Source organism: Grus americana, chromosome 9, assembly GCF_028858705.1.
Source record: "Grus americana isolate bGruAme1 chromosome 9, bGruAme1.mat, whole genome shotgun sequence".
Lineage (NCBI taxonomy): Eukaryota > Metazoa > Chordata > Aves > Gruiformes > Gruidae > Grus > Grus americana.
In genome coordinates this window covers 4,799,127-4,814,646 of record NC_072860.1, presented here as the reverse complement: position 1 = coordinate 4,814,646, position 15,520 = coordinate 4,799,127, and the positions used below count along the sequence as shown (strand labels likewise).

Below are 15,520 nucleotides of genomic sequence, written 5' to 3'. Positions count from 1 at the left end.
GATTCAATAATAAACACAAGGGAGCATCTACAAGTAGCAAACCCAAATGTCTATTTAACCATCATTAAGAAACAAGAGGTTCTCAAGCACATATCCAAAAACCCATATACAGCGATGGTACATATAGAATGGAGGCTGTTTCAAGCAAAGTGAAACTGCACACAGGAACTGCTACCACTACTGCTTTGATAGTATCTGGAGCCAAGTCGCTTAACTTCAGCAAGCAGCTAGGCCTCCAGATGAGAAATTTGACCCAGGAACGTTTCATGTTTCCCCGCTGCTCAGAAGTCCAGAGGTTATTGGCAGAGAAATGGGAAAAAAGTTTGGGATAAAGAGGCTGGATTGAAAATTTCTATCTCTGCAGTTTCACCAAGAGCTATAAAAACAGTGAGTAGCATTTAACACAAATTTTAGCATCTTCACCTATATATGCTGCGTATGCCAGTGTTCGGCCCTCTGAGGGCAGCGCGGCATCAACTCTCCGCTTGTTTAATCTTCACCTCTCCACAGGCAAAAGCAGCGAGGCTGGGGGAACCCTCCCAGTGAACTCCAAGTCCACTCCAGGTTCAAAACCCACATCAATTGCATACATGGCTGCATCCATGTACAAGAGTATTCACTCTAGGAACGCAAATGTTTCACTTCCAACCTCACTCTATGCCGAAGCACCTCGTTCCACGGCTGCGCTGTTCTGACTTCCCTGGGGTGGAGAGGAGTGACAGACTTGGTGCTTCAAGGCTGTGTAGCCCAAAAATCTGATCTGTATGACTGCGAAAACTGTTTCAGATAAAGCCTTTCCTGCCTACCTGAATTTTAACAACATTCAAAGCAAGAAAATCCAAGTTTTAGTTTCTCCTCTCCCCTTGTTTCTTCACAGATATTGCTTTGTGCCAAACAGCAAACAAGACAACAGAAAAAGAGTAGTATGCACTGCACTGGAACACAAATAAGAGCAGACCCACCAACAAAGCTGACTGAAAAGAAGAATACCAATAGGGGAAAAAAACCCACTAGAGTGCAAAAGTTATATTACAGAATATTGGCAAAGTTGTTTCTCACCTGGGCCACGCCGTTTGCGGGAAGAGCCATGGCAGGAGCAGCAGCCGTGGTGATAACGCCTCCTGATACTCTCAGCACAGTGGTGCCGGGTTTGGAGAGCTGGGATGAGGCAGGCACTGATTTTATAGACCCATCTGATATTTTCATCAGCGATGTCTGTCCACTGGGTGCAGCCTTTCAAAAGAATTCAGTACAAGGAAGAAGGTGTTTTTGTTTGGATTTTTTTAAAAATTGCTTAAAAAATCCAAAACAACAAAACAAACAAGACAAATGCTTTTTATACCACTGAAAAATATTTTCGAAAAACTTTTGAAAAAGGCAAATTGTGGCAATAATAGCCAGAACAAAATGATCACCTCAGAAATTAACTTTATCAAACTGTTGACTTTGCAAAAACATGCCTATCAATCTTGAATTTTTGATGATCAATTACAAGTACTCTTGGGGAGTTTGAATTCCATAGGGACCACCCGGTCATTTTTAAAAGAAGGACCTTTGTGGAATACCAAAATCGGAATTTTTTTAAGACCTTTAGCAGGCAACCCATTTCTAAGTTTCAAATATTTAAGCACGTTTTCACACCTGACTGTATTCACTTCTCTAATCCCATTTCACTAAGAAATCCCAGAGCATATTTACAAACTAGCAACCCAAGCTTACACACTTCGAAAACAGAAATAAAGCTGGAAAACTATGGTCCAGTATCTGCATATGAAAGTAAGCCTTCATGTGCTTTCCTTATAGTACAGCCAGCATCATAACTGTACAAAAAAAACCCCAAACAACTCCAAAAGGAAAAGCTTTCATAATATGTGACTGTGGTTCCTATACTTTCTCTGACAAAACGCTGACCGGCAAGAGAGAAACACGTTGTTTGCACATTACCTGTGTAAATAGAGCTGTTTTCTGTCCAGTTATCACTTTTAGTGCTTGTCCTTGTGTGGAAGATGCTCCAACTCCTACATTGCCCTGAACAACTGAAGTTGGAGTCAGCTGCTTCCCAGAACTCTGAGGAGAAGGCTGGCCAACCAGAAAGGTACCCTGCTCCAGAAATAAGTTAGGGAGGTTAGCACTTTGAAACACAAAGTCATCAGAAATCTAGGATTGTCGATACAGGATATAAGGCTGTAGCTGTTACGCAAGAACAACATTTCATCTTCTAAAAGATGGCACTGCTAATTACAGTGCTTCTGCACTAAGAGCTGGACACAGCCTTCTCTTCTTGGTGCAGAACACCACTTTCTGATGCAAGGGAAGGGGTGAAAAAGCCACAGCTGGTTTCCTGCCTTGTCAGAGGCATCCACTACAATTTAACACATTTTATGCTCTTTAAGTTTATCCTTTGTGACAAATGCTGCTTAGCGTGCAAGATTGGAGAGGCTACTGCTGGGCTACAGGAAAAAAAAAAGAAAAAAAGGAAAAAAGGAAAAAAAAAGAAAAAAAAAGAGAGAAATCAAGATATTCTGTCACCCTCTCACTTCAAAATGTACGTACTCCCCCCCAAAGGCTACATATTCAGACCTCAGCATACAGAAATCAAAGCAACAACTGGAGGTGTGCACTCCAATAACCTACCACCTCAGACCTTGCCACCCTTCCAGCTTCTCATCAGTGTTCAGCTGCTACCCTTCAGAGGCTTCGCTCACCCACTACCACACATGGACCCCTTCACACAATCTTCTGTTTTCTCATTTTTCTTCCTTACTCAGCATTGCCGTTTCTCTCCAATAATCATAGAATACCAGGTTGGAAGCTACCTCAAGGATCATCTGGTCCAACCTTTCTTGGCGAAAGCATCATCTAGGCAAGATGGCCCAGCACCCTGTCCGGTTGAATCTTAAAAACGTCCAATACTGGTGAATACCCAGCATCCCATTGGTTTGTTTTGCCACAGCAGCACACTGTTTACTCATACTGAGCTGCTTGTCCACCAGGACCCCCAGGCCCCTTTCCACAGAGCTGCTCACCAGCTGGGTAGATCCCAGCCTGTGCTGCACTCCTGGATTGTTTTCCCAGGTGCAAGACCTTACATTTGTCTTTGTTGAACATCATAAGGTTCTTGCTACCCCAGTCTTCCTTTATTCTCCTATCTCTACTGCCTTCCTCCAACTCTTATACATCCTATTGTGTTAAGATAACTCTTCATCTCTGTCATATCGCCTATCTTGTTTTGGAGACCCTTTGGAGACTCTGTCTCTTCTCCACCCACTGCTTGCCCTGGTCTTACTCAGTGCTGCTTTCTCAGCCCACAAGAAGCCATGAGGGTACGCACCACCCTGCAAGGGATGGTGAGGGGCAGAGATGTAAAGCAACTGGTAAAGCAGGTGCCTGGCAGAGGGGAGAGAGGCAAGGATTGTTAGAGGCTCTAGATCCCGCAGTCCAAGAATGTTCCATGTACTACAGAACCACAGGACATCCACATACTGTGCCGCTGCTGCCCAAAATGTCAATCTGCTGCACTAAAGATGCTCACACCACTAACCTGGGGTGTCTGCTTCAGGATGTAGGATGTATAGGTGAGGTGCTGTGACAAGTTACTGCTGCTTGTGCTTTGGGTTCCTCCTCCTCCTCCTCCTCCTCCACTATTCGTAGAAGAACCAGATTGGAGACCTGTAACCAGAAGAAAAGGCTTGACCCTTTGGTAAACCAGACACTGTCAGCTGCAAAAGCATCCCTGTATATACAAATAATTGAAAACACTTTGCAAGACGCTTGCTGCCACATGTTTTGCAGCTGAATAATATTATTACCCAGTACAGCACAGTTCAGATGTGCTGCTGTGCTTTCTTATAGCTCAGCAAATGCCATGAACGAAACGGACTATGGGGGAAATAAGGAGGGCTGGTGGGCAAGCAAAGCTCATTTCAGGCTGTTTTGAATTTTCTATCAAAAGAAGATGCTGTCCCACAGATGAACAGTCTTTTCATCAGTCCCTTGCAGGTTATAAATCTGCAGCAAAAGCCCTAGAAACATTCTGAATCCCACTGGTTTCTTCATTTTACTTTTGTTGGCTGTTCCAATGCAACCTTGTTAACAGAGTATTAGATCATGGATACCAAGCAGTGGTAATTTGCAGTGACACTTTGATACTGCTCTGCCTCCAGAAAGAACAGCCTGGACACCAACTTTTTTGCAGTCTTTCATTAAGAAACAAGGGTAAAAATACTTATGGCTCTGTCATAAAAAACACAACTATTTGCTCTTCCTCAAAGCCTGTGAGATTATTTCCTTGTCAGGGATGGACTGCCCCAGCTGCCTCTCAATCTCAAGCAATGGGGCTCCCATCACAAGTTCTCCAGCCCAAAAATGCCTTCACCAAGAGTATCTACATTTTCAGTGACACGTACTCTATTGCCATGTTGCTGGTATTTACAGACTTATATAGTAAGCTGAATAATACCTCTTCCACACTGCCAGTATTAGAACTGGGAGCAAAAGGTTTACACCCAATCCATCTCCCATCCCAACCCCCAGCCTCAAAAGGAACTTTATGGAGAAGGCTCATGACAACAGTCTTCATCTACACAGTCCAAAACCAGCAGTATTCTTTCCCTACAGCAACAGCACACTATAAACACAGTAGTGCCCATCAGAACTATTTTAGCAATGTTTTTCTCCAGGTATTTCACAGTAAGTTTGACTCACAAGCTCATTAACAACAAAGTGTTTCTGCTGGTCTCAACAGCTTGGGGCCAAACCTTGCGTCAAAATTCAAAATTATTTTTGTCTCTCATTCCAGATAGAGCATCTTGTCCTTTTCAAAGTTAGTTTCTTATGTTTCTAGTTTCTCCAGAGTAGCATTCCATTACTTATTAATAGCTTTCACAACTGCAATGAAATCCATCTCAGTTCTACATCACGAAAATGCAGTTGTCTCTTCCTACAGATCACAACAAAAAGTTAAAGACAACCCTTCACCTATCTTTGAGGAAAATTACACTGTCTGCTTTCTGCAAAGACAGATGGAGAGAGCACTGCATGAAAAGCAGTTTCATCTAAATCAGAAGACACTCGTGAGATCTCGGTCTTAAAAAGCACCACACACTGTGATGGTGTGAATAAAGAAACCCCATCCCATTACTGACTTCCACAGTACCAGGATGCTTTATAGCAAAAATGCTAAATGTATTAATTATGCAGTGATTACATTATTTAACTCATTAGATTTCCCTGCAAGACTAACTAGCATTATTTGTTGCTCGTAGTATGGCTCCTTGGGGTATCAGAAGCAGTTTTCCTTTCCCAGAAGGATTCTTGCTGTTGGTGGTGAGGTACAGTTTGGTGCCTGGTGGTAAGTTTGCCAGGTTTGCCAGGTTGGTGGCTGGTAACTGCAGTGTGGCCATCACTAGAAAGAAAGAATATAAAGAAATAAAACTAATGCTTGCATAAGGTAGCACGCATTGAAATCTGCACAGGATGAAAGTACTAGGAGTGACATGCAGCTAGCCTTTGACAATCCATGCTTAGCTGGCCTAACCGCAGATTAACTCTACCAGTGATGCACAGACACTTTTTTGAATAGGTCTGGGGGAAAAAAAAAAAAAATCTCTCTGCGTGCAGCACCACTCATGGCTACAGGCCAAAGCAGCACAGCCATGGGGTCTACAGGCTTACTCCAGCCCAGAGGCCACGCAACACCTTTCAAACAGCCCTGAGCCTGAGGTAATGTGCCCAGCTAAGCCAGCTGTGTGCAGAAGCAGGCAGGGTGCTTCTGCCCACACTCCCATAACCATAAGCACGAGGGAAGATGTGAAGATGCAATAAAGACAGTTTGGCTCCTGTTGGTTGGATTTATGTGGAGCCCTTGGAGCATCTAAGAACTACAATGCTGGGCAAAAATGTGAGGCCTGGCTCCATGAAAGTCTACCAGGTCTCTAGCACACTGCCCAGCCTACCTGTCTGATACCTGCTCACAGAAGACTGCATGTTTTAAAGTACCTGTGCTCCCTCTTCCCCCTTACAGATAACGAGTTAACATTTTCTTTATTACTAATCTCAGTCAGCCAGAATTTCCCTACAGATCCCTCTGCTCATTTTGAAGTTTTTCAATCACACATAGTTATTTTGCAGTTGAAGAAATCATTAGAGAGTCCCAAAGTCTACCCATCATGAGCTGTTAACAAGGTGTAAAATGACTCTACCTGAGCCTTGAGATGTAGTTTTCTGAGCACCTGTGGAAGAGACCTGCGCCTTTGTTATAGTCTGCACAGGCTGAGCAACAATTGTCCCTCCACCTCCACTCACGATGGCTTTGGCTACACCTTGAGTCACAACCTGCTTCGGACCAACAGCCTTTGCTACCGAAGAGCTAGATTTTGCCACAAGTATCTGGCCACCACTGATAGCCACCGCTTGTTTCACTGTCGACTGTAAAGCAGAACCAACTGGAACGCCAACAACCTGCAACAAATAAATATTGGATGATGTGCTGCTGGCAAGAGCAAGTGTGTGAATTCTAGCTGGTACACTTCCTCCACCTCTAGACATTTCAGGACACTTTATACATGTCTAGTCACGTATAAAAGCTATTCATTTGGAAACAAAATTAAATTGGCAAGAGGCCAATCCCAAGTGAAAAAGATAAACTAGTAAACACAACCGGGATTTCAGAGCACCCACAAAAGATTAAGTACATTCAAATTACAGGGCACTTCCATTTTTTTCTGATATATAAGCAATGGCTTAATTACAGCTGAAGATAAAGCTTGCCTTGGCAAAGCACAGAGATCCAGAAATTTAGTTTCAACACATTCGTGGGAACAGACTCCCTGGGAAAACTATGGCCTCAAAGCAGAATCCACAAAGTGCTTCAATTTTACATGTTGACAATAACTGCAGGCAAACAGGAGTTTGCATACCTGCTCCAACAGGCAAATAAGGCAGTAAAAAGGACAATGAACTGTTGCAAATGCAAATATATATTTACTTATGCAAAAGTGAAAGGTCCCTATGTAGTCTCTTGTGCTTGGCACACGATTTAACTCTACCCACAATGGAAACAGGCAAGAATGGAGACTATTTCTGACACATCTGTCATCTCGTCACTGCACAGTTACCGTGCCTCCTCAGAAGCTGCGTCACTCCTGTCATAGCAGCACTGCATTGGCACAGACTCCTACAATAAAACACTTGAGTTGCCACTCAAGTAGGACTGCTTTCCACTCCATGCTAGTTCTGGCTCAGCCTCCACCCCACTTCCTATTTGTCCTGTTCTTTTCCATTGCAGGCCTGCAGTCCAAAGAAAGAATATGCCTCCTCTTACAGAAAGACTTGGATAAGTTTCAGCGAGAGCTGATGATGGCAGCCAACCTTCTGGGTTGGCAGGCTCCAGTTCAAAACCACCCCCACCCCACTGTTGCAATGGCTTAGAGAGAGCTGGGAGATGTTCCCTGCACACAACAAAATGCAAACGTGTAGTCCCCTTCTCAGGGACTGTGGGTACGCATGGTATGAGCCTCTCTGTGCACATGGAGAAACCAGCTACCCACGGTGCTGCCGCCTGTGTCTGAGACAGAAGCGACCCTACACCCTTGAGAGAAGCACGAGGTGTTGCAATGAAACCACAAGAAAGCCACCTTACACCACATCAAAGATGCCCAAGTGTCTCATACCTTAGACTGCACCGTCCCCTCGCCTGTGCTCACGACCGGCTTCTGTGGTGACAAGGCTAACATGTGGCTCCCTTTTACAGTGACGTACTGCTGCACAGAGGTTTGCGTGCCTGTCCCTGTCACCGGTAGCTGGGGTTGCTGGGGCAGCTCTCCCGGCTCCTGCTTTATTATCACCTTTTAAATAGGAAGAAAAAATAAATAACAACAGCAAACACCTTAAATCACTGGGGATCATTTCTGGAACAGTCTGTCTGCAAGAAAGGTCAGGCAACAGTCAGTAAACTCAGAGGTGGTTCTTACACAGCACCAGGTGGGCTCTCTAACTCGGCTCCAAGACGAGGGCTACTCCCAACACAAAGCATGTGAGGGAGGTGTCGGTATTTACAAAGTATTCCAGATTTGAGAGGTGCTCAGAAATTACTAGTAATAATCCAACTACACGTCATACTAACATGGACTTGGCCAGACCTGACTTCTTCAGGCCCTGCATCTCAGAAAGGAGCCAGAACACTTTAAGGTTTCAAATTTCTAAGCATCTTCCTGCTCAGAACACATTCTAAACCTCAGGGTTTCTTTCTATCCTGCAAAATTACATCTGATATTATAGCTATAGATACTGTAAATTATTATAGCTAACATCATTCTCTTGCGTGTATGTTTTATGTTTCTCTGTGACAGGCCCTAAATCTAATCGCTAAGATCAGTGACTCAAGAAAGGCTGGGGTTTTTTTGCATTAGATTGCTGTAGGTACGTACTGTAACTGGTAGGAAGCATTCTTCCACGTTTTACTTGGATCGCCTAATACTGCCAGAAACAACTTTAAATTCTATATGGTAACATTTAAGGAAATGTACTCACAAGTGGCAACATCTGACATTCAGAAATCACCAGCATTTTTTAAGAAGCTCTTCATACATCTACTGCAGTTTACTTTTACTGTATTCCACTACAAAATAGCATTAAAAAGATCAGCCTCAATACAACAGCGTGAAATGGCATTACTGGGCTCCTTGTCCCAGCACAAAAGCCGAGAGGAATACCTTTGTAAAAGCTCCGAGTCCTCCAGTGACTGATTTAGGGCTTTGCACCTTGGAATGACTCCCGATGGGACAAAGGGGTGGCATGGTGGCAAACAGAGCATCCTCCTGCTGCGAATAGAAAGACATGGCGCAAAAAATTGGTGAAACGTCCAATACAAGAAAGAAAACAAGTGACTGCTAATGAAGGGTAGCGTGGGCCATCTGGGCAGTCCTGAATTACCTGTACAAATAAGCCATTTCCAAAATCAGTCAACACAGAGTAAAAGGAGTGTAACATACTTAATACAACCTATAAAGCAAGTTTTATTTGGAAAGTTACAACAGGAACCTTTTCTTACCACAGGTGAAAGAAATCGACTCATGTTCCCCCCCCGCCCAGCTTTCTACACAAAGCATTTCAGAGCCATAAAATTCAAGTAGCCTGAGGGTGGATTTTATCTGTGTATAAACACCTGATGGGAAGGTCTAAAGAAGATCGAGCCAGACAATGCACAATAGTATCTAATGAAAGGACAAGAGTCAATGGGCACAAACTGAAACACATGAAATTCTGTTTAACTATAAGATTTATTTTTTTTAACTTAATAGTGAACAAACACTGGAACAGGTTACCCAGAGAGGCTGTGGACTCTCCGGCCTTCAAAATCCGACCAGACACAGTCCTGAGCAACTTGCTCTAGTTCACCCTACTTTAAGCAGGCGAGTCAGACTAGACCATCTCCAGAGGTCCCTGCCAACCTCAACCATTCTGTGACTCTATACACAATCTCAGAGAGAATACAACCTAAGAAGAAACAAGTTATGGAAGGAAAAAGAAAATGTTCAATTCAAGTCTGCACGCAAAATTCTCTCAGATGAATTTTTTTTCTCTTGTAACTAGAAAGACCTGATTACGCAGTCCTTCTAGGCAGAACTCACCATCTGGCAGAAACAGCGAGGCAACCTAACTAAATGGAGTAAAAAACATTTCCACACCTGCAAAATCATGTGCCTGGAACTCCTGGATCTGAGGCTGGTAGAGAAGTCAAATACATTTGAAAAGATTGCTATGGTTCTGTTTTGTTTAAGTAAAATAATTGTACTCTTTTACAATCCACGTGAACTCCAAAGCTACGGTTTCACAATCACTTGGCCCATCCTCGGGTTAGATTGTGACCAGAAAACAAGCCATCAGACTCTAACCTAATACTCCTGCTGCCTTCCTTGTACTGACGCGTATGGCTGAAAATAGATTTGTTTTCAACCAGATTGTTTGTTTGCTCAGGTTCACCACATCACGGTATGACCGGTAGCAAATAGCGGGAGGTATGAAGACAAGGCTAGAGGCATAACCAGTCCTCTCGACAGCAGCCTGCATATCAGTCATTTTAAAGTGGCCGAGGAAACACAGCCTTAAGTCATTAAAAAAATACAGAGAAAACTAGCACATAGTGAAGAGATGGAAAGTGATGAGTTAAACACAATCTGTAACATCATACTGAACCACCAGACACTCCCTCATCTTTAAAGAAACTATAAAATTACAGCTTTCCCACCAACCAAAATACATTTGTGTTTACAGAGCTATGATTTTTATATTTTTTAAAAAAAACTTCAGTTTTTAACTTTGCCCTGAAAATATAGAATTCAATTGTTACTAATGACATGTGCCTATTTTGAGTCACTGAAAACCTTTCAGAAAGAACTGTCCCAAATCAGTAAAAAATAAAGAGTAATGAATGGTTCTCAACATAGTTAAGCGAAATCCATCTGAGCAGACAGGCTCTTAAAAGCTGAATAGCTAGCTGCACACCTGACACTTAAAATGCCGCTCCACGCTAATTGCTTCAGACAGCAATCTTCAACACTTTTTCCCTAAAAGACATAGGAAGCATTTCAGTTCCAAATGTAAAGTGATTTGCTTTCTGAAGGCTGACTGGCAAATTTCCTCCCTGCACCATACCCAGAATTAATATTCTTGTAACTTGGAGACAGGGAAACACTCCTGTTTTCAGCAGCACACCCACCAGCTGCTTTCAGCAAGAGCCTCACTGACACCACTTGCCTGCCAGAAATATCCTTCCTAGCACAAGATGTGGGAGAGATTTTATGTGAGACAGCTCAGCTCTGTACCTTTTGGGCTTTGCAGATCAGAAGCATGAACCCTCTTTTATCACTGTTTGTTTACACATTTGGTTACTCCACTGTTTACACAAATATTTTTCTAAGTGCAGGCAGTTGTAAAACCACTAAATGAGCTATTTTCAGGCTGCTAGGAGCAGCTGCTGCACAAAAATAATGAACAGAGTGAAGGTTTTGAGGTAGGCACCTCTGGTTCAATGACATACTGTCACTAACAAAGTGAGAAAGATCAAAGTCAGCTACAGAAGAGCTTTTCTGAAAGATAAGACACTTTAAGAGCTATGCCCTCCATGTATTTCCTTGTAGAAAAGCAAAAGAGCAGCGCCTTTAACAGAGGCGTAGGCAAGTCTAATTAGAGCTGCACAAAGTGACACTATCACCTTGTATAACCACCGTGTTCTCATATGGCTCCATCTGTTAGACACAGTCAACCTTCATATGAAATGAATGACAACCAAAAGAACTTGCCTGAAACGCAGAATTTGTAATGCTAAAAAGCCCTATTTAATAGGAAGCTGAATTTTAAATGGAAAGTACACATCTACTGAGAACATTACCTTCACAACTGAGGTGACAAAACTGCTCCCATGGGTCTTTGATACAGGAGATCCCGTTCCGTGAGAGGCCTGACAAACACTGGTCAGTTTGCTGGTTGGGCTCCCTGCGTATCAGGAAATAAAGCAGATGTCAAGTGAGGGACTGGGAGCAATGCTGCTGAACGCATGAAACCTCTTCTAACAAGAAACACGGCATTTCATTTCAACTCTATATTCTCCATGAGTACATCAGTGGGAGTAAGCGTGAGCACAAAACAAACCCACTAGTGAACTTCCACTTGCAGAATCCACGCCACAGAGAAGGTACTCTCCACTCAGAGCTCTGTTTGCTGCAAACAAATGGTCGGGCACCTTCCTGGGACACTGAGGATATCAGCTACAGATGTGACTATGTGAAATTATGACAGTAAATGAGCCACCAGTCAGAACTTGCTGCTGCAGATGTAACGTTCTCCACTGCCCAGAAACCCTCTGAACCTACGCTAGCCTCGGACACTGTCACAGGGGAAGGCTTGGAGGAGCCTGGAGTGGGAGGGAAAAGGAGGGAGGCAAAAGTGAGGAGTAACAAGAGGAAGGCACAGTGAGGTAGGGAAAAGGAAGAAACAAAGATAGGGAATGAAGACATAGGCTTCTCTGTCTGTGGAAGTCTGCTCTTGCAAAATCATCGTACACACACGTGCCACAGCACTCTCCTGACCCCGAGATGGATGGGGGTTCAGTGGTAAACTTACCCTGCGCTATCAGAGCACGTAAACCACACTTGCTCAGCAGCAGTTTTGTATCTGCTGTTGGTGTGGTTTGTTAGTTTCATCTGTTTGAGAGATGCCAAAGCCCTGGATTACACACATGAAAACGCAGTAATAGTCTCTCATACAGTTAAATGTAAGTGCAGATTGTAGTACAAAAGTAAATGAGCAGCCATTTCTCACAATAATGGGGTTTGGGAAGGCTGGTTTTCACAGAGCACAAAGTTTCAGATCTCGCCCCTCTTCAAATATGATCTGTGACTGTAATATCACATTATGCTCAATCCAGCCAGGCTGCTGTTGCCAAAAAGCCAGTTCCACGTTCTCTCTTGCTCTCTCATACGGGGGCGTCTGGTGATGAGGCTATCTGACAAAACTCAATTTGGGGAAGGGATGGTATTAATCTTCTGCCCTCTCACTGATCTGATCTGACTCATGCAGGACACAGGGGAAGCAGCAGGAGTGCAGGGGAGGGAAAGGCAGCTTCTTCCAGGCCACTCTGTACTTACATCCCACTAACGTAGTGGGAAACTGCACCTTTAGTGGCATTAAGACTTGTATGTCCAAACCATCTGGTGCATCTACAGATCCTATCCTCCCATGTACAGATCTCTACTAGGAGAACACAAAAGTTACCCAAACCATACCAAACCACAGATGCAGAGCAGACAGTCAGGCTGGAGGTAAAGGAGAAACAGAAGAGAAAAAAGGCAGAAAACCCCCAACCAAAAAACACCCCCCCGCACTGGTGAAACAGCCTCAGTGTTACCAAGAAAGCCCCAAAACACACAGCTATGACTATGCTCCCCCTACCAACTCCCTCTGTGGTGAAGTTAAAATGAACATGACAGCTGTGTTCCATCACATAAAATTGCACTTTCCAACCATGCCCAGTGAATGGTTTGTGTGTTACATGGATGCTGCAGTTCACCACATGGCTCTAAGCATCCTTCTAAGAGGCTGGCAAGCACACACACATACACAAACAAGTGTATTTTTAAATAGACAGCAGTTCCTGGCCACAAACCACAACAAATAAATTACTTCTGAGTGACCTCCCCTCCAGCCCTGACGCAAAGATTACCAATTGACTCCCGTACTCATCACCCACCTCCTGCAGTTCAGTCCTCCCCCTGACCCTAGGCTTCTGTCACCACTGAACCACGGAGGGAATCCAGTTAGAAGAATCCAAACCAGCTGAAATCAGACCAGCTAGAAGTTGAGAGCCATAACAGGACCTAACACGGCTGTTATCCTGGTAACCCGGGTCTACTCAATCACTTCAACACATCTAGAGCACCATACACTGGAACTAAAGACTGATCTGCAAGTCGTTGCAAGCTCTCCACGCCTTTTGCCTTTATCTGCAATACAGTCCTTACCCGACCACCTGTGCACTGCTTCTGTTTAAATCTCTGTGCACCACAGTCTACATTGCTTTCTCCTCTTCCCTTTTTGCCTGCAAAGAACAGGGTCTCTTTGAAGAGGTATCTGTGAATTCAATTTGGCCTTACGCTACATGCTGTTTTCTAAAGGTGGTTTCGTTAAAGTCTTAGATACCCTTAACCATGTTACACCAGCCAGTTGTGCAAACCAAAAATACCTCCCTCTTTCTTTGCTGAGTACTTTTCCATCTTTGCAAGCTGAAATATTGTTATTATACTAATCATTTTAAAGGGAGAAAAAACTTGAATGGGTAAAACTAAGCCACTGCCTTCTGTGATCACACTACACACCTGTGCTTGTGGCTGCTGCTCCAACCATCTGTCCAGGCTTGTCCACAATAATATACGGATTATTAATGACTGAACTAGCAGAGCCTTGCTTCATGTGCACCGGAGTGGAGGTTGGGGTACGAGGTAGCGGAGATGGACTAGGGGTCGATATTGGAGAACCTTAAGAAAAAAAGTCCAATGCTTCTATCTTGTAAGTGTTGTGAGAACATAAAATACAGCAATAGCAGTACTTATTTAAATAGCTTAGCAAAGAAACATTTTTTGCGGATGCAATTCCCAGCCTGAGTGACATCACAGAACTTGGAGAAGGAAAGAGGAGACAGAAGGAAAGGAAAAGGCATGTGAAGTACTATGGCTGATACCTACCCTGGGCATTCTCTGCCTATCAGGACAAGCAGGGTTCAAACGGACCTTGAGAAGCCATCTAGTCCATCCCTGAATCCTGAGGGACGTTACCTAAATCGTTCTCACTGCCAAGACCAGTCCACCCAAGGAGATGAAGAAAGAGAGCCGAGCTCCTTGACAGGTGCTCTCTTTCCCTTGTGGAGCCCACAGTACAGGCACCCAGAGCCAGGAACCGAGCAGTTCCTGTAAAAAAGCTGTGTGATACAGCAAATATCAGGCGGGCATGGACGCTCTTGTCTCTTCACTGCTCTCGCTACAGCAGAAGCCCTTGAAAGCAAACTCTAAAATGCGCAACTTCTGGGAAAGAAGACCAGGAGAGAAAAACTAGAGAAGAAAAAAGCTGCATGAGGGCGTAAACAAGAAATGCAGAGAAAAGGACAGGCAAAGAAGCGATCAGAGAAAGAGATGGCAGCAAGCACACTAAGCTTCAACTGCCTGTTAATCTGCTTTCTTGGCAGTGATGGATAATTAAAATGGAACATAAATGCTGATGAAAAAATCCCCATGTCTTACAAACTGCTTTTGAAATCTGAAAGGGGTGACACTTCTCAGCAGACAGCAGAGCCTTGGAAAAATATTTAAGAGTGAAACACTTAAATAGCAAAGATCAAGAGAGAATAGTCCAAGGATTTTAAGAAAGATAGGATGGCCCCTGTAATTTTTGCTTTCTGGGAAGCCTTGGGAAAAGGAGATCAAGAGGAGAGCCTATTAAGAAAGAAGAAAGCACTTGGCATAGGTTCAAATGTAAATCAGCCTGAGTACAGTTTTAAGATGTCAAGGAAAAATATCGAAATGTCATAAAAAACCCAACAACAAACCAGACACACTTGAGTAAAACTATTTGGGAGCAGATCATCAGAAATCACAGAGAAATAGCTGGTGCTTCATGCTGTCTACCCTGAACACCAGAAAACGAAGGGATGTAACAGGTCATCTTTCAGCTTCACAACATGTGCCATGGTGAGGTGCACATTAAAACTTTCTGATGTAAAACATCTTCCAGTGGATGGCATCATGCCCAGGCAGGGAAGGGACTATAAGTGAAATGAGTAAACAGCACCGTGACCATGTTTGGTTCAGAAGCTATCAAAAGAGTATCACATTGCTCACTGCAGTCAGCTGACAATTTAAATCCAACAGAGGGTGGACTTGTGGAAGAAGACCACCAAAGCTGTTCCATTTGAGGAGATATCATAAGTACAAGAGGGATCACTCGAGTCTGCAGGGTTGAACCTAATTATTTG

At 43.7% G+C, this 15,520-nt stretch overlaps 1 protein-coding gene across 12 annotated transcripts in view; it reads right to left on the bottom strand.

The window, feature by feature from the left end:
- YEATS2 (YEATS domain containing 2) overlaps window positions 1-15,520 on the bottom strand; it is a 50,982-nt gene that overhangs the window by 17,211 nt on the left and 18,251 nt on the right. For 7 of the 12 annotated variants that reach the window (XR_008578357.1, XR_008578355.1, XR_008578356.1 and 4 more), the window contains 9 exons: window positions 13,872-14,030; window positions 11,390-11,493; window positions 8,712-8,819; window positions 7,671-7,844; window positions 6,201-6,459; window positions 5,243-5,404; window positions 3,542-3,669; window positions 1,945-2,100; window positions 1,060-1,233 (listed from right to left, as the gene is read on the bottom strand). Coding sequence is in view for 9 of the 12 variants with exons in the window: in XM_054836017.1 (XP_054691992.1) it covers window positions 1,060-1,233; window positions 1,945-2,100; window positions 3,542-3,669; window positions 5,243-5,404; window positions 6,201-6,459; window positions 7,671-7,844; window positions 8,712-8,819; window positions 11,390-11,493; window positions 13,872-14,030 (1,424 nt within the window). In the remaining 3 variants the exon portion in view is untranslated. The remainder of the gene's footprint in view (window positions 1-1,059; window positions 1,234-1,944; window positions 2,101-3,541; window positions 3,670-5,242; window positions 5,405-6,200; window positions 6,460-7,670; window positions 7,845-8,711; window positions 8,820-11,389; window positions 11,494-13,871; window positions 14,031-15,520) is intronic. The other 5 variants (XM_054836021.1, XM_054836024.1, XM_054836022.1 and 2 more) reach the window with 3 other exon arrangements.